The 23673-nt window shown below is 35.6% G+C and overlaps 1 protein-coding gene across 6 annotated transcripts in view; it reads left to right on the forward strand.

The window, feature by feature from the left end:
• TJP1 (tight junction protein 1) overlaps positions 1-23673 on the forward strand; it is a 254981-nt gene that overhangs the window by 160187 nt on the left and 71121 nt on the right. For all 6 annotated transcript variants that reach the window (XM_046008472.1, XM_046008474.1, XM_046008476.1 and 3 more), the window contains one exon: positions 12432-12488. In XM_046008472.1, coding sequence (XP_045864428.1) covers positions 12432-12488 — 57 coding nt within the window. The remainder of the gene's footprint in view (positions 1-12431; positions 12489-23673) is intronic.

Genomic DNA, 23673 nt, shown 5'->3' on the forward strand with positions numbered 1-23673 from the left:
TTAGAATGTTTCAGTTTGGGTTTGTGTGATGTCTCAAGATTCGATTGAGATTATATGTTTTTGAAAAGACTACCACAGACATAATGGCTTGTCTTTCTCAGTGCATCATGTCAGGAGAAAGTATGTCTGGTCTATTTCTTTTATTTTCTCTCCATTTGTTAAAAGAAATTTCTCTTTAAGGAAGAGCTAACCCTTCTTATTTATTTGATTATGTATATCCATATGCGTTCACAAATAATTTATTCCATGGATTACAATCAGTTAGTATTAGTGTTAATTTTGTTGCTCACATTTTTACAGCTTTGGCCATTGGAAGTCCTACTTTGAGCACTTCTTATTTTCTTGGTACAGGTATTCATGGTTCATTTTCCCTGCCCTAACCCTAGATTCACTCTCTTACCCAAGGAGACCTGATCCTTTAATTGGAGAATGGAATTTAGAAACCAGATCTCTCTGCCCATTGGTACTGTGGTGATGTTGTTCCGGGGACCTTCCAGCAGTTACATCTAGACAGGCACATTAGGTTAATGTTCTTCTTCCCCATCCCCCTCAGTTGTGAACCTATTTCAAATAGGTTTATTGGTTAAGTGTTTGTATTCTGTTTTGGGTCCCGCCTCCAAGATCACCACCATCACCACCTACCTCTTTCTGGTTGATTTTGATTATTTATTATTTTGGGGTATCTGAAACATTACTGTGGTTCAAAGCTATACAAAAATATATGCTCAGAGGTGTTAATTCTTCCTCATTCCTGCCACCCCAACCCATTTTCTTTTTCTTCGCACCTCTTTCCTGCTTACCTTGTAATTTCTTTAGTTTCTCGTTTATCATTTCTGTATTTCTTTTTTCACAGAGAAACAGGTACCTGGGTATAATCTTATATTCCCTTCTTTCGTACATAAAGGGTAGCATACTGTATTCTTATACTTTATTCACTTAAAGGTATGTCCTTGAAATTGTTCCATATCACTTCATAGAGAACACCATTTTTTATAGCTGCATAATACTCCTATGGTGGATGTACCATAATTTTTTCATCCACTATCCCATATATGGTCATTTAGGTTGTTGCCAGTATGTATTTGCAATTACAACATTGCTACAACGAATGACCTTGTACATATGTATATTCCATTGCTGGAGATGTATCTTAGAAGTAGAATCTCTGGGTCAAAAGATAAGTACATGTTTAGTTTCGTTAGGTATTGCCAAGTTCCCTCCAGAAAGACAGTACTAATTTGTATTCCCATTAGAAAGTTTTGAGAGGGACTGTGTCCTCACAGTCTTGCAAACAGACTGTGTTGTTATACTTTTAAATTTTTGCCAGTTTGATAGGTGAAAAATAGTATCTTGGGGTCATTTTGATTTCCATTCCTCTGTGAGTTATTTTGAACATTTTTGGAAATATTTCAGGGCCATTTTAATATTTTTTGTGTGAACTATTTTTCTTGTTCCTTTTTAAAATTTTTCTTTTTTCCCCAGTAGTTTATTTCTTTATATATTAGACATATTAGCCCTTTGTGGTGTATTTTGCTAGTATTTTCTCCTAGGTTGTTCATTGTCTTAAGACTGTTGATGGTATTGTGTGTGTGTTGGTCATGCAGATATTTTTTATTTTTTGTGTACCCAGATTTATTTTACTTCCTAAGGACTGAGTTATGGTTAGAAAGCTTTTCGCTACATCACCGTTAAAGAGGAATTCACTTGAGGCACCCGGGTGGTTCATTTGGTTAAGCATCTGCCTTCATCTCAGGTCATGATCCCGGGGTCCTGGAATCAGGTCCCACGTCAGGCTCCCTGCTTGGTGGTGAGTCTGTTTCTCGCTCTTCCTCAGTTGCTGCTACTGCTGCTGCTGCTCTCTCTCTCTCTGTAAAAACAAAACAAAACAAAACAAAAACAAAAACCAAAACTTCAAAGAGGAATTCACTTGAGTTTTCTTCTAGTATTTATATAGAATACTGTTTTTACATTTAGATCTATAATTCGTTTGAAAGGAGTTCATTCTTGTGCATGGTGAAATATAGATCTAATTTTATGTTTTTTCCAAATAGTTGTTCCAGCACCATTTTATTAACAAGTACATCCCTTACACTAGCAATCTGAAATGTTAACTTTCTCATATCCTGATTTGCCATTTATTTTGGTGGTCTGTTTCTGGATTTTCCATTGTGTTCCACTGATCTGTTTCTCTAATCATGTATCAGTACCACACTTCTCATTATAGAACCCTTACAGTATGTCTTAATTAAGAGACCTTTAACTGATAGGGCTATTCTCGCCCCCCCTCCCCGGTTGTTTTTCTTTTCCTTTTTTTTTTTTTTTTTTTGTTAACCTGTTATTACACTCATGGAAACATACAGTATATGTTTTTAATGTCTGGCTTCTTTTGTTCTTGAACAACATTGTGAGAATCATCCATATTGCTTGTTGTATTTTTTTCATTTTGTGGCTCTGTAAATATTGCACTGGGTGCAATGGTTTTCTGTTTTATTACTGATGGCATTTAGGTTGTTTTTGGCTTTTGGATATTCAGAATAGTGCCTTTGTGAATATTCTTGTAGTGAATGTACACATTTTTGTTCAGTGAGCGTGGTGTTTTGCATATTGGCAGATTTCAAAAACAGTTATACCAGTTTACATTCCCACTAGTAGTGAGTTCTGATTAGATTGTTCACTAACACTTCATATTTTCTTTTTCATATTAGCTCATGTGTAAATGTCCAGTAGCATTTCACTGTGTTTTTAATTTGAATTCCTCTGTTGATTAATGAAATATAGCACTTTCCTACATGCTTATTGGCCATTTTGATAACTTCTTTTGTGACGTTTCTTCCTTGAGCCTTTAGCACATCAGTTCTATTAGGCTGTCTTTATTGATAGCAATTCTCTGTGTGTTCTGGATATGAAGACTATGTTGGATATATAGATATTAGCAGGTTATTTTTTATTTTTTTGGCAATGATCAAGTTTATTAAGCTTTTATGTATCTGCAGTTAGCATTACATTAAAAAACCAGTTTTATGTGAAAATTAGTGATGTTGCTCTTTGTTGTATATGGGAAAAGTCGTAAGTTTTACCTACGTGGCTTGCATTAAAGCTGGTATATTTACTTCCTTTCTATTGATTGAACCTTGATCAATTACTATTGCCACATTAGTGGTAAGATTTTCAGCCTCAAGATGTCTGGTCTTAGAAGCAGGAGGGAGCTTCCTGAACAATGTGTCTAAGGGAGGCTTACCAGTTGAAACATAGCTTGTCACCTTTTGTGCCTTAGACATTTTGTGATTCATTTAAAATAGTTTTAGGAGAGTGCCTAAAAGCATCCAACTCTTGGTTTCATTTCAGGTCATGATCTCGTGGGTGGTAAGATCCAGCCCAGCTTGGGGTTCTGTGCTCAGTGGGGAATCTACTTGAAGATTTTCTTCCTCTGCCTTCCCCAGCATGTGCGCCCTCCCTTGCACCCCTCCCCCTGCAATATGCGGACTCTCTTACTCTCTTTCTCTCTTAAATAAATAAATCTTTAAAGAAAATAAATAGTTTTAGGGTTTAAGGTGAAGTAAGTAGGCTGATTTTAAAGAAATGTGATCTGTTATGTCTGCATATTTGGTCTATTTTCCATTGAGCACTTTGTTGTTTATCCTGGTTTTTTATGTATCTTATTTAAAAATCAAGAAGATTTTTTTTAAACTTATTTATTTTGAACTTAGAGGAAAGTTTTAAAAATATTAGTTTCCTTATATCCCTCATCACATTCCCTTTAACATTTTATATAACCATAAAACAGTTACCAAGGATAATAAATTAACATTGATAAAATAATATTAAACTACAGACTGTATTCAGATTGATATCAAGGGGTTCATGATGTTGATTTGTATTATTTGTGTTTACCTTAATCACTTGTTTAAGGTGGCATTTTTCCACTGTAAAGTTACTGTATTTTTATAATTGATAAATATTTTGGAGGAGATAATTTGAGGATGTGCTAATCCTGTTACTTCTCAAACTTTTCACCCACTAATTTTAGCATCTATGATGGATCTCATCTGCCATCCTATCTCATTTGTGGGGGTTTGCCTGATGATAATTTTATTTCCCTTTTTCTTTCCATATTTGTTAATTGAAAAGAAAGGAGTGCTGTGCATTTCCCATTTATTTATTTGATTATATTGGTATGGACTCATGAATATCTATTTTATTCAATGGTTTAAAATCTAATACTATCATTATTTTATTTGTTGCTCAAGTTATTCCTGTGTTGGCCATTAGAACTCTTTCAGGTCGGTTGCTATGTTCTTTGGACAAACATCCTTTTTTTTTTCGAGCAGTCCCTTAATTTCTGGTATCACTTGATATTCCCGGTTTATCTTACATATGTTCACCTTGAAGCCAACTACTTCTTCAAGGAATCCTCGTTGGCTTTATTAGAGGATAGTATTTAGAAATTGAGATCTCCATGATGGTTGTGCTCATTGTAGTTGGGTTTTGTTTTTGTTTATGTTTTTTGTTTTTTGTGTTTTTTTTTTTTTGCCTGCTTTCTTTCAGGCTTTTTCAGCAGACAAAGCTAGAGAATAGACATGTATATAATAATGTCTGCATAGCTACATAGTCATGTATCTCTCTATATATGTCTAAAACCATGGGTTTATGCTAATACCTCAGATTCCAGTCTCATGGAATTCATTTTAGCCTTCCTCCTTTTCTTGTAACTTTTTTCTCTCAGCAGTAGAAACCCAGCTCTCATTATTTATAGTGTATTTACTACTTGGTTCACTTCTAGTATATATACAAAATAGTTTCAAACTTATACCCATACATCCAGGAGAGAAAAACTTCCTTACTCGGCTGTGGAATTTCTATGTGTTCTTTTTGTTTTTGACCTTCCAACATTCAGTCAGGATACTGTTTTCCACAGTTAGGTACTTTGTTTTTTTGTTTTTTTGTTTTTTTTGTTTTTTTGTGACAGTTCTCTTTTTACCTGCTGCCTTCATCTGGTTACTTTATTCATTTGTAATAGAGTTAGGTTCTTTGTTACTGTTTGTATTCCATTTTGAGTACTCTCCCCACCCCCATACTTTTAATGTTTGTATTTTTTATTTGTTTTATTGTTTGTTTGTTTTTCTTTTTTTATGAGAAGGATATATATCTGGAGAAACAATATTGTGGTTCTGAGAGCTGGAGCTACATAAAAAGATAACACTCAGTCATCCCTGCCACCCCAACCCCTTTTCCTTTTCTATCTGGAATATGAAAAGTCTTTTATCCATCTTCAAGCCATTACAAAATGTCAACCTAAAAAAGGAAAAGAGAGAAGAAAAAAAGAAAAGAAAGATTCAACCTAATTATAGTTTTACTTTTGAAAACTGGAAAGCACTCAAAGTTTTCTGTAGTGTCTATTAACTGTCCCTGATAAGAATTTCTCAATGTTTAATGTACGTATAATGGTAATTTAGTTAAGCTGATTTATTTATAAACTTGTATTTTAATGTTTTCTAATCATATTTATCATCATTTGTCTCCTAAATTGCCAACCAAGGAGTGGACAGAATAAAGTAGTTGAAAATTTAACTGATGTTGACTGTAGTGAGATGTTAGATACAAAATTTGCTTACCTTCTTTTGAGACTGTCATCCTGCAGTTGCTACACTCTTATTTTGATCATTATTTGAATTCTTAAGTTTAATGAATTCTTAACTTGTATTTGAAAAGCTTGTTGAATCCCTGAGTGTTTCCAAAGACCTCTCTTCATTTGACTTTAGATTTATCTTTTTTATTAGCTCTTGAACATCTCCATTTTGATGGCAGTCCTTCAGATCAATCCAAATATGTATTTTCCCTACCTTTTAACGCATATTCTAGTCTTTTTCTTTGTACTTGGTTTGTACAGCAGTGATCACAATTGAAACTAAATATTTGAAAGGTCAAGGAGGGCAGGGGTCATCTGTTTAATTCACTAAAACTTAGGTTGTACTTTTAAGTTCCTGGCTCAACCTGATCTCAGTAGATAATATTGCATTTTATTTTGCATGGAAAAGCACTCAAAACAAAACAAAGCACTCCGGAGAGCAGAATAATTCAGAAATAATTCAGTGTAGTAGTTCTGCTCACACAAGGACCCCAGAGAGAGAACACCACTTGATTTTCCTAGTGGAGGACAACAAGCTATGAAGAGTGTTCAGCATGCTGCCTCATTTAAGAGATAGTACTGAGTAAGCCAGTCTAGGTATATATTTAATATTTAAAGGTCCAATAATTTAAAAAAATATGGAAATTTTATTCTTTTTTTAAAGATTTTATTTAAGAGATAGCAAGGGAGGGAACACAAACATGGGGGAGCTTGGGAGGGAGAAGCAGGCACCCCACTGAACAGGGAGCTGGATATGGGGCTTGATCCCAGGATGCTGGAATTATGACCTGAACCAGAGGCAGACACTTAAGGACTGAGCCACCCAGGTGCCCCTGGAAATTTTATCCTTTTGTGATGTCTTCCATTTTTATACTTTATTTTGGTGTAATCTCTGAACAGTAAGTATTTTATATTAGACTCATTGATTTTCTTGTATCCTCACTGGTTCCTTTTCAGGTTCCTTTGGTTCTTTTTTTTCGCCCTAAAATATTTGTAATCCACCAGGTCATCTTAGCCTTTGGGTAATTGGATCTTTTCTCTTGGGTTCAATACTACTTTGTTGATTATTTCTAGACTCTTATCTACTCCAGATCTCAGTCTTGATCTTCAGCCCTGTATATCCAGCCCTCTACTGCCTATGTCTCTGCTTGGATGGTTCCACACGCACCTTCAATTGAGGATGTCTAAAGCTGAATTTTAATCTTTTCTTCCTGCTTTTTACTCGGCTGCCCCATTCACAAACCTCTTGCCATCTTTAACTTACCCTCTTTCCACTTAAACTTTCTGACTGGTCTGCCTTAGATCAATCTTCCGCAGAACAGTCTTCAGAATGAGGTTGGGCTATGTCATGTGATTGCCTGAAATTCCTTCGTGTTTTCCCATTGAGTTTCAAGTCCTTAACATTATTATTACAAGGCCTGTTGTAATGGCGGTTTTGCAGCTTCTCTTTTTACCCTTTCCTCTCCCACAAATTGTACAACTCAGCCATCTCAAAGGCAGCTTTATGTGCAGCATCAACAACTTTCCTGATGTGATGTTTCCATTGAAACATCTCTCTCCAGTTCTTTTAACTGGTCATTCTCTAAGCTTGAACTTGAATATTGCTCTCTCTGGGACTCTGTCTCTGATCTTCAACAGGCAGAATCATTTTCTTCTACACCATTTATGTAATGTTATAAACTTTCTCCTTGAGCCTTTTAGGGAGAAAGAGGTATCAATTTTTGGCCTCCACAATGCTTAGCATATCTGGTAAATGTTTGTGGAATGAATGAGTGAATAAATAAATGGGTTTCTTTTAAAATAACATCCGTAAGATGGTGAAATTTAACTATGAATCTTGGTCTATATCTAGATAATGTTTAGGAGCTAAGATTTTCCTTCATTTGTAGAACAGTTACCTGATTTTATTCTATTTTGGATTTGGTTTTATTTCAGTTACAGGTTCATCTTGTTTTGTCAGTTCTTGTGTCCTCCTGCCTTTTCCGCGTTTGATCTGTAATCAGCCCTAAAAGACAGTAGAACTGCCTAGAATTGGGATCTGAAGTTTTGGCAGGAATCCCTTCAGAGTTGGTGATCTCAGTAGTGTCTTTGCCAGCTGGAGCTTAGAACAAAGAAACCAAACAACCTCTTGGCAGATTCTGAAATGCAGCTTTTTGCTTCTTCAGAAATTGTGATTCTAGTCAGTTGATGCTGACTTAGAAATGTACGTAGAACTCAGAATCCAGTAGTCATGACTTGCAATCACTCTTGATGCCTGTAATACCTTGCTAATTATTGAATATGCAGCCTGTTTGAAATTGGAATTATAATTGGACTGCAACTAGAATTACATTCTAATAGAATTTTGGAGCCAGAAAGGACTTTTTACTTGAGATAATTTCATCCAGTTCTTTAATTTTACAGGTAAGGACAATGAAGGTCACCTATCTAGTATGAAAGATTTGGACTCTGATCTCAGTATCTCTGGTTTAGTTCATTTTCTGTTTTCATCAGCATCATTCCAGGTTACTAGGGAATAATAGTGCTGGAATCGTGCTTAAAAGAGTAACACTTTTTCCTGGGGGAATGAGACTATAGATTTAGCAGATCCTTGTCCAAGTTATGCAGTTATTCACTGTTTTTCTTTTTAATAAGAAATGAGAAGCAAGTTTAAAATAAGAATGTTGAGTTTCAACAATCATTTATTTGAATAGGTGATAGATGAACTTGATAAAATACTACAAAAGGGGTCATAGTGAAAATGTAAGGTATTCATAGATATTCTTGCAAAAGGAGATCCTCTGTTCCCCCTTTTCTGAAGTATCAAAGTTCTGTCATTAATGAACATTTTTTCTTTCTGCAGTGCTTATGAAAATAGTGTTTGATTTATTAGTATAAAAGTGTTTTATTGTTTTATATCAGTTTTAGCCTTCAGTTTCTGAGTGATTTATTGTAAAATTCCCTGCCACCCCCATTTTATTATGGTCATTTTCTTTTTTTTAAAGATTTTATTTACTTGAGAGAGAGATGATCATTTTCGAACAAAGCAGAGTTGAAAGAATTTTACAGTGGATACTTGAATATTGACAAGTAAGAGACTACCATTATATTTTACTGTATTTGCATTATTACAAATCTGTTCATCTGTTCACTTCTCTGTTCATTCAGAACTCCTCATAAGGTCTGCATAGTTATTATACAAACAGCTATGGATAGAATTTTGGCTGCTTCTGCCACGGAAGGAAACCAAAGGCTAGAGAGTAGAGAAGGAGGACTTCATGATTTAAACTGGGATGACATTTTCTTGTCATTGTTGTTGTTTTGCGGTTTAAGTGATAGGATTGGCAAGGTATAATATTACGGATTCAGTTGGATTAATGTGCTGGTGAAGAGCCTAATTCCTTTTTTAACGTTTCATTCTCTGTTGCCTTCCTGTATGACATAAGTATCCCTTGTGATAAATTAAGCTAATAAGGCTATGTTTGGCTTCAAAAGAGAAGTGAGCTATGAGCTATTATATTACCCTTTCTTGGGAAGCCTTTGAGGTAGTTGAGATGTGTACTTTTCTAATTCCTTCATCGAAGAGATGTATCCGTTTTGATTGGAATGCTGAGAACAATTTTTAGTATTTTTTGTTTTTCCCTTACCCAAACAATAAATTTCTCTTATTGCACTTCTTAAAGCTTGTACATTAAGACCTTAATGTATTAGATCCCTTACCAGCAGAAGAATAAATACTTTGTATAATTAACAATAAAAAAATAATCTTAAATACTATTTGGTTTTCTAAAACAGTTAATAATAGATATTTGAAGTTTCAAAGGGGATTTGGTGAATGTGGTTTAAAATAAAATACTCTGATAAGGAGTGAAGACAGGAAAGCAAAAAAGATAAAATACCTGATGAAAAAAAAAATGTTACTCATAATCCCTTCCCTTTGAAGATCATCATTTTTAACATTTTGTATCCTTGCAGCCCTCCTTTTACTACTCATGTTTAAACATAATTAGGGTAACAGTGTATAAGCCGTTTCATAACCTGCTTTTCCCTCCTTAACATTAGATTAATGTCCTCATTTGATTAGTATTTATTTACAAAATGGAAAACTGTGGTCATTAAAATCATATGGATGATGATAAACTGCTTCATACCAAAGAGGGTGTTTTCAAGGTACTTGTCTGTTGTCAGATCACTTTCCCTTTGCACTGATAAGGGAGAGATTAAAAAGGCAATGGGGGGGGCGCCTGGGTGGCTCAGTGGGTTGGGCCGCTGCCTTCGGCTCGGGTCATGATCTCGGGATCCTGGGATCGAGTCCCGCGTCGGGCTCTCTGCTCAGCGGAGAGCCTGCTTCCCTTCCTCTCTCTCTGCCTGCCTCTCTTGTGGTTTCTCTCTGTCAAATAAAAAAAAAAAAAAAAAAAAAAAAAAAGGCAATGGGGGGATAGGAGAAGAATAAATGAAACAAGATGGGATTGGGAGGGAGACAAACCATAAATGACTCTTAATCTCACAAAACAAACTGGGGGTTGCTGGGGGGAGGTGGGATTGGGAGAGGGGGAGGGGGCTATGGACATTGGGGAGGGGAGGCGAACCATAAGAGACTATGGACTCTGAAAAACAACCTGAGGGTTTTGAAGGGTCAGGGGTGGGTTATGGACATTGGGGAGGGTATGTGCTATGGTGAGTGCTGTGAAGTGTGTAAACCTGGCGATTCACAGACCTGTACCCCTGGGGATAAAAATACATTATATGTTTAAAAAAAAAAAAAAAAGAAATTGGAAGGGGAGGCAAACCATAAGAGACTATGGACTCTGAAAAACAACCTGAGGGGACGCCTGGATGGCTCAGTTGGTTGAGCAGCTGCCTTCAGCTCAGGTCATGATCCCGGCATCCTGGGATCGAGTCCCACATTGGACTCCTTGCTCGGCAGGGAGCCTGCTTCTCCCTCTGCCTCTGCCTGCCACTCTGTCTGCCTGTGCTCGCTCTCTCTCTCTCTCTCTCTCTGACAAATAAATAAAATCTTTAAAAAACAAACAAACAAAAAAAAACAACCTGAGGGTTTTGAAGGGTCGGGGGTGGAAGGTTGGGGGAACAGGTGGTGGGTAATAGGGAGGGCACGTATTGCATGGAGCACTGGGTGTTGTGCAAAAACAATGAATACTGTTACGCTGAAAAAAATAAATAAGTTTAAAAGTATTTTTAAAAAAAAGGCAATGAAGCAATGCCACTGGTTAAAGTGGATCAAGAAAAGATGAGCTTAGAGCTATGCAAGCAGTTCTCATTTTTAATAAGTCGGCTAAGATTGGACAAACTGGCAATTATTGCAGATATTTTTATCATGTATATTTCAGTAGGACTCTAGATGTTTAGCAGAATTACTCATATCATTGCTTCACATTAATGGAGGAATTTTTTTTTAATACATTAAATCCTGGTCAGTTTTTGTGGGGAAAAAAAACAGCTTTGTTTCTAGTAGAGGTCTCATTAACGGGAGGTTTTGCTGCATTTGATTGGAAGATTGAAACAAAACTCTGGTAAGGTTGGTAGTTCTTATCTATGGGAGTGAACAGAGAGATCCTTTCTCTCCCTCTCACTCATCTGGCAGGAAAGTTAATCTAGTTGCTTTGAATTTAGGGAAGCAGGCTTTCTTTATAGGGATTCATTTTCTAAAGTGGCGTTAATCTTCGATTAAAGATGCTGTGAGAAAGGAGAAATGGGTCCATGGCACCTTGATGGGCATATTCTCACGATGCTAATGACAGCAGTGTAATAGAAAACAGATCTCAGTTGTGAAATCAGCTTTTGTAACAGTGGGGAACCTGTGATGTTCAGAGAATGTCCTGCTCAGCATTTTCCTCTTCCACCCTGCCTTTTGTTAATCCTGGAAGGGCCATTTAAAAAAAAAAAAATCTTTCTTGTTTGTAAATATAGTACATTTTTAGTACCCTAGTTTCATGAAATGAGACTCAATTACTTAAGCCTTTAAGAACAATTAGCCCAGTTTCTAAGAAATTTTTTTTTAATTCTTTAGTGCTAACGCCTTGGATAGTAACTTATTTCCTTTCAAGAAAGAGGTTCTTAACAGGAGGTGAACCTGAACTATATTGTGGTTTGAGTAGTTCCTGAGTTGCACCTGGTGTTACAATTTTATGGTTACTCTTGGGGTATTTTGTAGTTACTTGTTTTGCTTTTTTTGTTTTGCCTATATGTGCATGCATGTGTGTACATGATACATACACTAGAAAAAACCTTTTTTCCTTAGGTTATAGGCAAAGCTTGAGAAAGTAATTTTGTAGCAAAACTGAAACTAGGTAGAATAGTAGTGCTTCATTGTCTGATTTTAAAACAATCAATGTCCAAACCTATTTAATGGCCTTATCTCGTTTCCTGTAACATGTATATTTATAATTACTGAGTTCAGAGGTATTTGACTTTTCCTTTGTGCAGTGTAAGGAATGCTTTTTAAAATGTTTTGTGTGTCATCAGATATTTTAAAAATAGTGCTATTCCAACTTTTCTTCTTTTCTATCTGATGTTAAGTATAAAGTTACAGAATTAGCTTGAATACTGATTTCAGCTGGCATGAAATGAATATAGAGCAGCATCTGTCCAAATTAAGTTAAAAACAAAGGAAGTTCCTGTGTAGTTTCCTGTCTCTTACAACAAAACAAAAGCAAACAAAAAACCTTCCATCATTTTTGAACTTTCAGAATATCTAATATTAATATATGTATTGTGGTATTTCAGTGTGCAGATTGCTGGATGTTGTCACTTTATTAAAGACATTTTCTTAAAAAATAAATGATTTGTTTTTCTTTTCCTTTATCAGAACACAGCAATGGAGGAAACAGCTATATGGGAACAACACACAGTGACGCTTCACAGGGTAAGTTTCTGTTGCAGTAAATAATCTGTGTATAACTCAGGATACTGGCAGCTTTGAAAACAATAGCGGAAAGCCAGATGTCAGGAAGTTGGAAGAAAGGGGAAAAACTTTTCTATATTCCTTTGTTTAAAATTTAGAGTTGCAATAAATTCTTTATTAAGGTTAAAAGTGAACATGATTACTTTTTCATATATCCTTTGGTGGTTATTTGTGTGTTTGCTTTTTTTATTCCTGAGTATGATATTAAGTGACTTTAAGAAATTTGAGCCATCAGATAAAAGATGTTGTATGTTGTTATGAATTGTAAACTGCTTCAACCTTTCTGAGTATATGCGCATGTGTTGTAGGCTTGGGGTTTAAGATCAAACCAGGTTGTGTGAGCAGTAAAATCTTAAAAGATATTCTTGATTTGAAACATGTAGACTCAAGCTGTTGCTTAAGCAATTGCAGATGGACAGAGAGCACATAGTAAGCTAGGTAAGACTAAGAGCTCTGTCTAAAGTGAGACTGTCCTGAATTTGAATCCTAGTGCTTCCTCTTTTCCTTTAGGAATGGGCAAGTGATCTAACCCACCACTAAAGTCTGGGTTTTCACAGGTTTAAAATGGGCTAATGGCACCTGTGAAGTAACCGCCCCCTTAACTCTCCCCATTTCCGTCTTTGAAGAGAGCTAACTCTTTTGATTGCTCTTCCCCTTAAAGAATGAATAGAAGGAAGAAAAAGAAAGAATGAATAGGAGATTAGAGAATTTTTTTTTTGTTTTATGAGAGAGAGAAAGAAGAGGGAGTTCGTGCATGAATGGGAGGTGGGGAGCGAGAAGGAGAGAGAGAATCTTCAGCATGCTCCGTGCCCAGCACAGAGCCTGACATGGGCCTCCATCCCATAATTCTGAGATCATGATTCTGAGCTGAATCAGGAGTTGGCTGCTTTAATGAACTGAGCTTCCCAGGCACCCTGAGATTAGAGAATAAGTACATCACAGTACTGTTTCTACCAGCTGTGTCCTTTACTAGGAAAGTGGCAAAGTGTGGGTAAATTATGTTCCTGAACTCCACTCATGATTATCTTGTGAATGTTTGAATCTGTATGTAATAGATAATGGGTAAATTAATTATTAAAAAACAGTGATGATCCCAGGGTCCTGGGATTGAGCCCTGAGTGGGGCTCCCTGCTCAGTGGGGAGTCTATTCCTCCCTCTGCCTCTCCACCCCCAGCACCCCCCCACCCCACCCCTGCTTATGCTATATGCCTTCCTCTTTCTCAAATAAATAAAATCTTAAAAAAAGAAAAACAAAAAAACCCAGTGATTTTAGAGAAGATATAGTTGGCTTTTTCTTTATGTATCCCTAAATGGTTAAAAGAAACTGCTAAGTAATAATGACCCTAACTTTTAATTTTTAAGGCTAAAATATGGCCCAACTCTGAAATGTGCTAATAGATAGCAGAATATTTAAATCATATTAAACATGTTATAAAATAACTTCATACCTTATAATTGTTTAATTGGTTGTAATATAATTTGGTACTGTGTATTTTACCACATTACATTTATTTTCTTAATACCTTTATTGCTTTTACCGGTATAATTTGCATATAGTAAAATTTATCCTTAGTATACAGTTCTGAGTCTTACAGATCCATAAAGTCATGTAACCACCAGCCCAACTAAAATACAGAACTGTCCCATCACCTGAAACTTTCTCTTGTACCCATTTGTAGTCAGCCATGTTCCCTCACTCTAGCACTTGGCAGCCACTGGTATGTTTTCTGTTCTATACATTTACCTTTCACACAGCCATGTAAGTGAACTCATACAGTATGTATGTATACATAATACATAGCCTTTGAGACTGGTTTCTTACACTCTCAGCCTAATGCATTTGAGATTTCTCCATAAAGTTGCTCTTATCTGTTATTTTTAGTTCCTTCTTATTGTTTGAGTATCATGGCACTTTATGAATGTAGAATAATTTGGGTTGTTTGCAGTTTTTGGTGATTATAAATATTTTTGCTCTAGTGTGTGGTTTTATGTATAAACATACTTTTCATTTCTCCTGGGTAAATACTTAGGAATGGACTTGGTCTGGGTCTTATGGTAAGTGAATGTTTAACTTTATAGGAAACCGCCAAACTGTCCATACCATTTTATATCTCCACTAATAGTATATAAGAGTTTTGTTGCTTTTGTATCTTTATCACTGTTGAAATTATCAAGGTTTTTTTTACCCCCAATTTTAGGCATTTTAATAGGTGTGTAGTGTGTCATTGTGGTTTTGCTTTGCAGTTCTCTAAAGACCAATGATTTTCAATATCTATGTGCCTCTCATCCACAGATCTTCTTTGGTAAAATGTATTTAAATCTTTTGCCCTCTTTTAATTAGGTTGTTTTTAGTTGTTGAGTTGTAGGAATTCCTTATATGTTCTGAATATTAACCCCTTTGCAGATAAATGACTTGCAAATATTTTTGTCATTTCATGGATTGCCTTTTTTCTTTTGAATTGTGTCCCTTGGTGAACAGTAGTTGTTACTGTGTTTTGAGAATTATATATTCTAGATACAGATTCTTTATCAGGTATTGTTTTGCAAATATTTTCCCCAGTCTGCAGGTTGACTTTTTTCCTTCTCTTAACAGTGTCTTTTGCAGAACATAAGTTTCAAATTTGATAAAGTCCAGTTTGTTCATTTTTCCTTTTATCAATCATGCTTTTGAGATGTTTTTGCTAAGCCCAGGGTCTCAGTTTTTTTTTTCTGGATGTTTTATTTGAATTAAATTATGTTTATGTTAAGAGATGTGGGCAGAGGTTTTTTGTGGGTTTTTTTTGTTTGTTTGTTTTAATAAGGATGTCCACAAAATTTTGAGTAACCATTTGTGAAAAGATTATTCTTTCTCCATTAAATGCTTTCTACTTTAGTCAAAAATAGGTCTTCCCCTGGGGCGCCTTGGGTGGCTCAGTTGTTAAGTGTCTCCCTTTGGCTCAGCTCATGATACCAGGGTCCGGGGATCAAGCCCCGCATGGAGCTTCCTGCTTGGTGGGGATAGGAAGCCTGCTTCTCCCTCTCCCGCTTCCCCTGCTTGTGTTCCCTCTCCTGCTATCTCTCTTTCTGTCAAATAAATAAATAAAATCGTAAAAAAAAAAAAAAAAAAAAATTCTTCCCCTAGTTTGTTTTGTTGATTATGTGTATATCCCTTCTGCCAGTTACTTCTGCCTTTGTTCCCATAGCTTTACTTTAGGTATAGAAATCGGGTAATGTGAGCCCTCCAAATTTTTTTTTTAATTGTTTCAACTATTAGTTCTCTTTTGATTCTACATAAATTTTAGAGTAAGGTTGTCAAATCTGAGATTTTGTTGGGATTGCATTAATCTACAGACTGATTCAGGGTTGTCAGTAGTATTGAGTCTTTCAAAACTTGAACTTGATGTATCTTTCTATTCTTTTATTTTCTTATTACCATTTTGTAGTGTTCAGCATGCAGATCTTACACACATTTTGCTAGATTTTTAGTTTAGTACATTTAATGTTTCCTGGTACTATTTTAGTGATTTTTAAAATTTCAGTTTTTTTTTTTTAATATTTTATTTATTTGACAGAGAGAAATCACAACCAGGCACAGAGGCAGGCAGAGAGAGAGGAGGAAGCAGACCCCCTGCGGAGCAGAAAGCCCGATGTGGGGCTCCATCCCAGGACCCTGGGATCATGACCTGAGCCAAAGGCAGAGGCTTTAACCCACTGAGCCACCCAGGCGCCCCTAAAATTTCAGTTTTTGATTGCTCACTCATATGTAGGAATACAGTATTTTAAAATAATGAACTTATATGTAGGTAGTCATGATATTTGTGAATAGAGGCAGTTTTATTTCTTGTTTTTGATGTATATACAGTTTATTTCCTTTTCTTGCCTTATTGCACCAGTTATGCTGTTAAATAGGGATAGTGAGCAGACATCCTTTCCTTACTCCTAATTTTATTTTTATTTATTTATTTATTTGTGAGATAGTGCACAAGAGGCAGAGGGGGAGAGAGAATCCCAAGCAAGCGCCACACCCAGCATGGACCCCCACTCGGGGCTGGATCTCACAACCCTGAGATTATGATTTGAGCTGAAATCAGGAGTTGGACACTTAACCTGTTGAGCCACCTAGCAACCTTCCATTTTCCTAATTTTAGATGAAAGCATTCTGTCTTTGACCATTAAGTATGATGTTAGCTATTGGTTTATTATATATGCCTGTTACCACTTTATCAGGTTAAGGAAGTTCCCTTGTATTTCTGTTTTGCCATTTACTGTGTTGAGGAAATTACTGTTCATACTTAGTTTGCTCTAAGAGACTTAAAAGAAAAATCATGAATGTATGTTTAATTTTGCCAATACTTTTTTTTTCTGCAAATAGTTTTTGAGGTTATTATATGAGTTTTTAAATTTATTTGTTGGTGTAGTTTCTTAATTTTTGAATATTGAACTGCTTTGCATTCCTAAGATAAATTCTATTTTGTTATGACACATTGTGCATTTTATATATTGCTAGGTTAATTTGCTAATGTTTTTGAAGATACTTGTTTCTGTGTTCCTGAGAAATTGGGTTAGGACTTTTCTCTTGTTTCATTTTCATTTGGTTTTGTTGTCAGGGAAAGCTACTAGCCTCGAAAGCAGTTGGGAAGTGTATCTTCCTGTTGTGTTCTCTAGTAGAGTTCCTGTACAGTTGATGTTATTTCTTACTTAAATGTTTGATGGAATTCACTAGTGTAACCATCTGGTCCTGGAGGGTTTTTTTTAATGGGAAAGCTTTTAACAATAAATTCAGTTTCTTTAATTTTATATAGGACTATTCACTTTATATATTTCTTTGTGAGTTTTTTTTTTTTTTTTTTGCTTTTTGTTTTTTGGGGTTTGGTTTTGTTTTGGTAGATTTGGTAATTTGTATGTTTCAAAATATTTGTCCCTTTCATCTAAGTTGTCAAATTTATGTACATAAATGGTTAGTCCCTTTTTCTAATGTAGGATCTGTAATAATGTCCCTTTTGTCATTTCTGATATTGGTTATTTGTGTCTTTTATTTCTTGGTCAGTCTAGCTAGAGGTTTAACAGTCATACTGATCAGGTGCCTGGGTCACTCAGTGAGTTAATAAGCCTCTGCCTTCGGTTCAGGTCATGATCTCAGGGTGCTTCTGGATCTTAGGATCCAGCCCTGCATCAGGCTCTCTGCTCAGCAGGGAGCCTGCTTCCCCCTCTCTCTCTGCCTGCTGCTTTGCCTACTTGAGATCTCTCTCTCTGTCAAAAAATTAAATAAAATCTTTAAAAAAAAAAAAACAATCTTTTCAAAATACTGATCTTTTCAAAATACTAGCTTTTGTTTTCATTCATACTCTTTATTTTGTTTTCTGTTTCCTTGATTTCTGCTCTTTTTAATATTTCTTTTCTTGTGCTTACATTGAGTTTAAATTGCTATTCTTTATATAATTTCTTTAGGTGGAAACTAGATTATCTGAGATTGTAGAGTAGCTTGTCATTATCACATTATGTTTCTTTTTCCTCATACCTTTTTAGTTTTTAAATAAGCAAAATAAGAGTTAAATTAGCTAAAGTTTGTTTCCCCTTTCTACTGCTTTGCCTGGTTCTGTTAGGATTTTAAATACAGGGAAATGCTAAGTACATTTACTACAGATCTGTATCTCATTAGCTTAGGTAAAGTAGGAAAAGGTCTTGAATATTGAGAAAACAATCCAATTTCCTAAATGTGTTCGTAGTCTCATACCAACTCATGGTAGGTGTAATAGGCAAGTCTGAGTTTTCTTTTTAGAAGATTAGTATAAGTTCTGTTCTGTAGCTGACCTCTTGTGCTTTAATTTTCTTTTGCCATGAGAAAGGTACCAGCCCAGAAAAATGTCATCAGAAGATACATAGAGATGAATATAGAATTCATAATTCTTTGGTTTTTAAGCATGTTAACTGTTAGTTACGCTGGAAACATAGACCTGTATTGCCTTTGGACCTCATCATAGAGACTGTGACAGAATAGAAGTTCTCAATGACCATCCCTCCAGGAATCTTTTTTTTTTTTTTTTTCAGGAATTGTTTTTTGGAGGTTTCTAAAAATAGCCCTGTCAGTACAAGTTGAGAGACTTATGCCAAAGCATGATTCAGTTGACTTCATTCTCTGAGGCTGCAGAACAGTACTTTCAAATGTATCAGTCTTTTGGTGTTCCACGTTGATCCAGAATAAAATTTAGGCTAGAGCATTATCAGCAAAATTTGCTGGGACAAGCTGGATGATAAACATTTTACATCTTGCAGACCATAAATTTGTCACAACTACTCAACTCCGTTCCAGTTGCAGAAGCAGCCATAGACAATAGGTAAACAAATCCATATGGCTGTGTTCCAGTAGATCTGTAATCATTTCTTTGGCCTGGAAGCCATGGTTTGTTGACCACTGATCTAGAGCAGTGCCTCTCTGGGCTTATTGTAAAGAGCAGTCAACAGGGTCATCCCCAACTAACAGAGATTCTGATTCATTTGGTTTGGAATGAGGCCCCTAATACATGTTTTTAAAATGTTCCAGTTTGAAATGGAGAGCCATGGCCTCTTGCATGACATTTTTAAGAAACATTGACAGAGGAATGAAAAAGTCATTCTCCTGACAGTGAGCTAGTGAGCTTTTGGCAATAGTGAGAAGTAAAGGAAATAATTTGAAGCTATGTTCTTTTGGCAGTAACCTGAAGTTACAGATATTGAGCATTGCCAAATAAGGTCAAATCATATTCTTTGACGTCTGGTAGTCAGTGATAAGAAAAGCTGGAAGTAACTTCTTTTAAAAGAACAAAATGCCTGTGGATTAAAGCTAACATTTTCTCCTGTTTATTGTCAAGAATAATGCATGATATGCTTCTGTATTGCCTCATTCTTCTATTTGCATTCTCAGAGGAATCTTTTTTCACCTGAGGATAGTAGAAGCCATTGAAATCCTATTTAATCTTTTTTTTTTTTTTAAAGATTTTATTCATTTATTTATTTGACAGAGAGAGAGATCACAAGTAGGCAGAGAGGCAGGCAGAGAGAGAGGAGGAAGCAGGCTCCCTGCGGAGCAGAGAGCCCGATGCGGGGCTTGATCCCAGGACCCTGAGATCATGACCTGAGCCTAAGGCAGCGGCTTAATCCACTGAGCCACCCAGGCGCCCCAAAATCCTATTTAATCTTTAAGGCTAAGTAATTTTTGGGTGCACCACTGTCTGATAAGCACTGTTGCAGTCCTTGGAATTATATCTGAGATTGCCACATGGATTCTGGTCTCCCTGTTGGTCCTCAGTGACAGATGAATATATTCCTCAGGTTCTTATTTCCCCCATCTTCTACTGCATTATAATTTTCTTAAGGGTAGGAAATCTTAATTTTATATCCCCTTGGTGCTTGGTTATATCCAATAAAACTTAATTATTTAGAAGGCCCACCTATCCAACAATGTTGCTCTTAGGAGGTCTGTAATAACAGCATTGTCCAATAACAATACTGCAAAAGCAAACCACATATGTAATCTAAAATTTTTTAGTCTTCACATTAAAAAATGTGAAATACAGGGGTTTTGCAGGTGAAGTTAATTTTAAAGATTTTTATTTTATTTGACAGAGATCACAAGTAGGCAGAGAGGCGGGCAGAGGGGGGAGGGAAGCAGGTTCCCCGCTGAGCAGAGAACCCAACTCGGTTCTCCATCCCAGGATCTTGGGATCATGACCCGAGCTGAAGGCAGAGGCTTAACCACTGAGCCATTCACGCACCCCAGGTGAAGTTAATTTTATAATCTTATTTAACTTAATAAGTTTAGAGTACCATTTTCTGTATATACTCCGTATTCAAAAATCGATATTCTTTTATTTCATACTGAGTCTTACACCCACTAGAATGACTGTTTTCACTGACGGACAGTAACGAGTGTCAGTAAAGATGTGGATGTTGGTTGGTGGAAATGTAAAATGGTGTAGCCATGATGGAAAACAGGGAGTTCCTCAAAAGTTAAGCATAGAATTACCACGTGGCCCAACAATTCCACTCCTAGTTATATACCCAACAGAAATGAAAAAAAATTATTCACACAATAACTTTTACATGAGTGTTCATGGCAGCATTACACACAATAGAAAGTAAAAATAACCTAATTGCCTACCACCTGATGAATAATGCATAAGCAAAATGTGGAATATGGCCACAGAAGGGAATATTATTTAGTAGTAAAAAGAAATGAAGTGCTACAATATGGATAAATGTTGAAAACATTAGTCTAAGTGAAGGAAGCCAGTCAAAGGACCATATATTGTATGATTCCATTTATATGAAATGGTCAGAACAGGTAAATAGACGAAGTAGACTAGTGGTTGCTTAGGGTTGGGGGGGTATTAAGGGATGATGGCTACAAGTAAGGAATTTCTCTTTAGGGTGATGAAAATGTTACCAAATTGTAATAATGGTTATACACCTCTTTGAATATACAAAAATGTTGACTTGTACATTTTAAAGGGTGAATTTTATGCTATGTGAATTATATCTCATTTAACCTGTTCTAAGAAGGGATAGTGGGAAGAAATCCTACGTATCTCTTAAGTAGCACCAAACTGGTATAAGATAGATAAAAGGTGAACATTTACACTCAAGTAAGCATGAAAGCTAAGGTAGGCTTGTTTTATCAAGGTGGAGACCATGTTTGTCTTGATAGAGCACAGTAATAAATATTTTGAACTCTTCATGTTATTTAATGTTCTGTGAAGTAGGTGTTAATAACCACAAGGAGTAAACTGAGTGTCAGAAAGGTCTAATGAAATGCTGCAAAAGAACTATAATTTGAACCCAAGTTGTTAACTCAGCATATATAATGTTTTTTCTATTTCTATGTCATACTAATTTTAAATTTAAACAATGTTTATGGAATGTAATTTCTGAAATTCAGATCTTATGTAAGTGTATCACATAAGCTTCCTTTACGTGCAATAAATAAAATAAAAAATAATAAGTTTGGTAAGGACCTGAGTTTGTCAGGTCAGTTTTGTGTAGAAAGTGACCATTTTGGAGAACAACAATTGGAAGTGTCCTATAAAAAGCTGGGAAAAAAGGAATAGAATAGGAGTTAGAAATGGAAGCTACAAATTGGGAATAAGAACTGTAAGAGAGGAAGAGTACAAGAATAAATGGGGACATATACACACAATTTCAGTAGCCAGGGGACTGTTTAAGGACACAGAGATAAATAGGAACCAATCTAACAGGGACGATAATTTAAGCAACATTCTGGAAACTACCAAGATAATGTAGAAAAATTGTAGGGGGTCTTGTGACTTGTGATCCAGTTTGGGTTTACTACTAATTTTCAACAGGCCTTTTAAATCCCTTGGGACCTCATAGAATCAAAGTGTATCAGAGTTAATACAATCTTAATCTCTTTTGTTTAAGTGAGGGAACTCAAGTCCACAGAATTCCTACATAAGTCATAATTTGAAAGTGGTAGAAACACACATAGGACGCCAGGCCTCTGCCTTCATTTGTAAAAAGGAAGTTGAACTTGATGAATGCAGAGGATCTGTTTGGTTTTAAAATTCAGTGATCCCATGGTACATTGCAAAAACAGGTAGAATAAGTTCTGTAGAATGTTGAGGGTAGATTGGAAGAATTAAATGAAGAAAGAGGAAAACTATAATTGGTGAAAAAAGTTAGGACTAAGGCAGCTGATTGTAAAAACGTGGCATGGAAAACTAGGAGAAAAAATAGAAGGCAACCAGGGAAATCTCTAAGTAGGGAATTGGACATCTTTGAAAAGAATAGAGAAAAATGTTTGGAGAAGAGATTATCTAACTATTTCTGTAATTGAATCACCTTTTAGGAAATACTTTTTCCCTTTTTCTTTTTCTTTTTTTAAGGAATCAAAAATGCTTTAAATTACAGGAGTGGGCAAACCTTTTCTGTAAAGGGTCAGATAGTAAATTGCTTCAGTTTTGTGGCCCAGAATAGGGTCCCTGTTGCAACTACTCAAAGCAAAAACTGTCATAATGGTATGTAAAGGAATGGGCGTGGCTAGTGTCCAGTAAAACTGGACAAATAACTGAACAGATCCCAGGCTAAAAATTCCGTTTCCCTACAGGCAAAGATATAAACACTTAAGTTATTGGTACTTGTGGCTGCTTATGGTCTCAAAAGGATAAAACATGGTGGAAGTAAAATTCTTTGATGCTCTTCCATGTAAAAGCTATGACCTATATATATGTCTGCACATACAAATAAATGAGATCATATTATACTGCTTTAAATCACCCCCCCACCATAATAAAAAACATTTAAAAAACCCACTATCTTGGACTTTTTTTTCAGGTAAATATATAAAAGTCAGCTATCTTGTGGTAAAAATATAAGAGAATAAAATGGAATAATTTGTATTTCTTTTGAAAATGCCTTAGGAAGACAAGCGCATTAGTCTTTTATTAAGTCAGTACAGAGTATACCATTGTCCAGAATAATAGTAATTCTGACACTATCAATCTTAATTACTGTAAACAGTACTAAAATTATACAGGCTATTCTTACTCCTCTCCCCGTTTTTAAAAAATGGTTTTTTAGTATACCTAGATCATATAGCTATTACATAATTTGATCCTTTCTCCCCTTAATCCTCATTTAATCTTAGTATTATAAATGACAATATATTTAATGCTTATCACTAGTCCTCTCTGTGTTCCTCTTGTCATTTCAGTTGTCAGATTTAGATTCTTTAGGAAGAATTTGATTGTCATTTAGATTCTTTAGGAAGGGATCATAAAAACAATATTCTCTGTGGTTTGCATGTTTATTAGCTTATCTGTGTCTTTTTACTTGAAGGTCTGTTCTACTGGATATAAAATCCTTGGCTCACTGTTTTCTTTGAGTACTTTAACTATGTTATCTTTGGCATAACTTGTTGCTATCCAAATGTGATGATAATCTAAATTTCTTTCTTTGTAAGTTATGAGATCTTTTGGCCTAGATGCCAAAGAACCCTTTCCCTTAAATATAGTCATTTTATTTGAGTAGATCTTGGTGTTGGTCTCTGAATTGATACTCTCTGATAACTCTCGTATCTACATTGATGTGTGTCCTTTGTGTAATTTCAATTAAAAAATTCATAATAGAAAAGGTTTGTTTTTAACAGTTTTTACTATTATTTTCCCTTATTTTG

This window comes from Meles meles, chromosome 6 (assembly GCF_922984935.1).
Source record: "Meles meles chromosome 6, mMelMel3.1 paternal haplotype, whole genome shotgun sequence".
NCBI lineage: Eukaryota > Metazoa > Chordata > Mammalia > Carnivora > Mustelidae > Meles > Meles meles.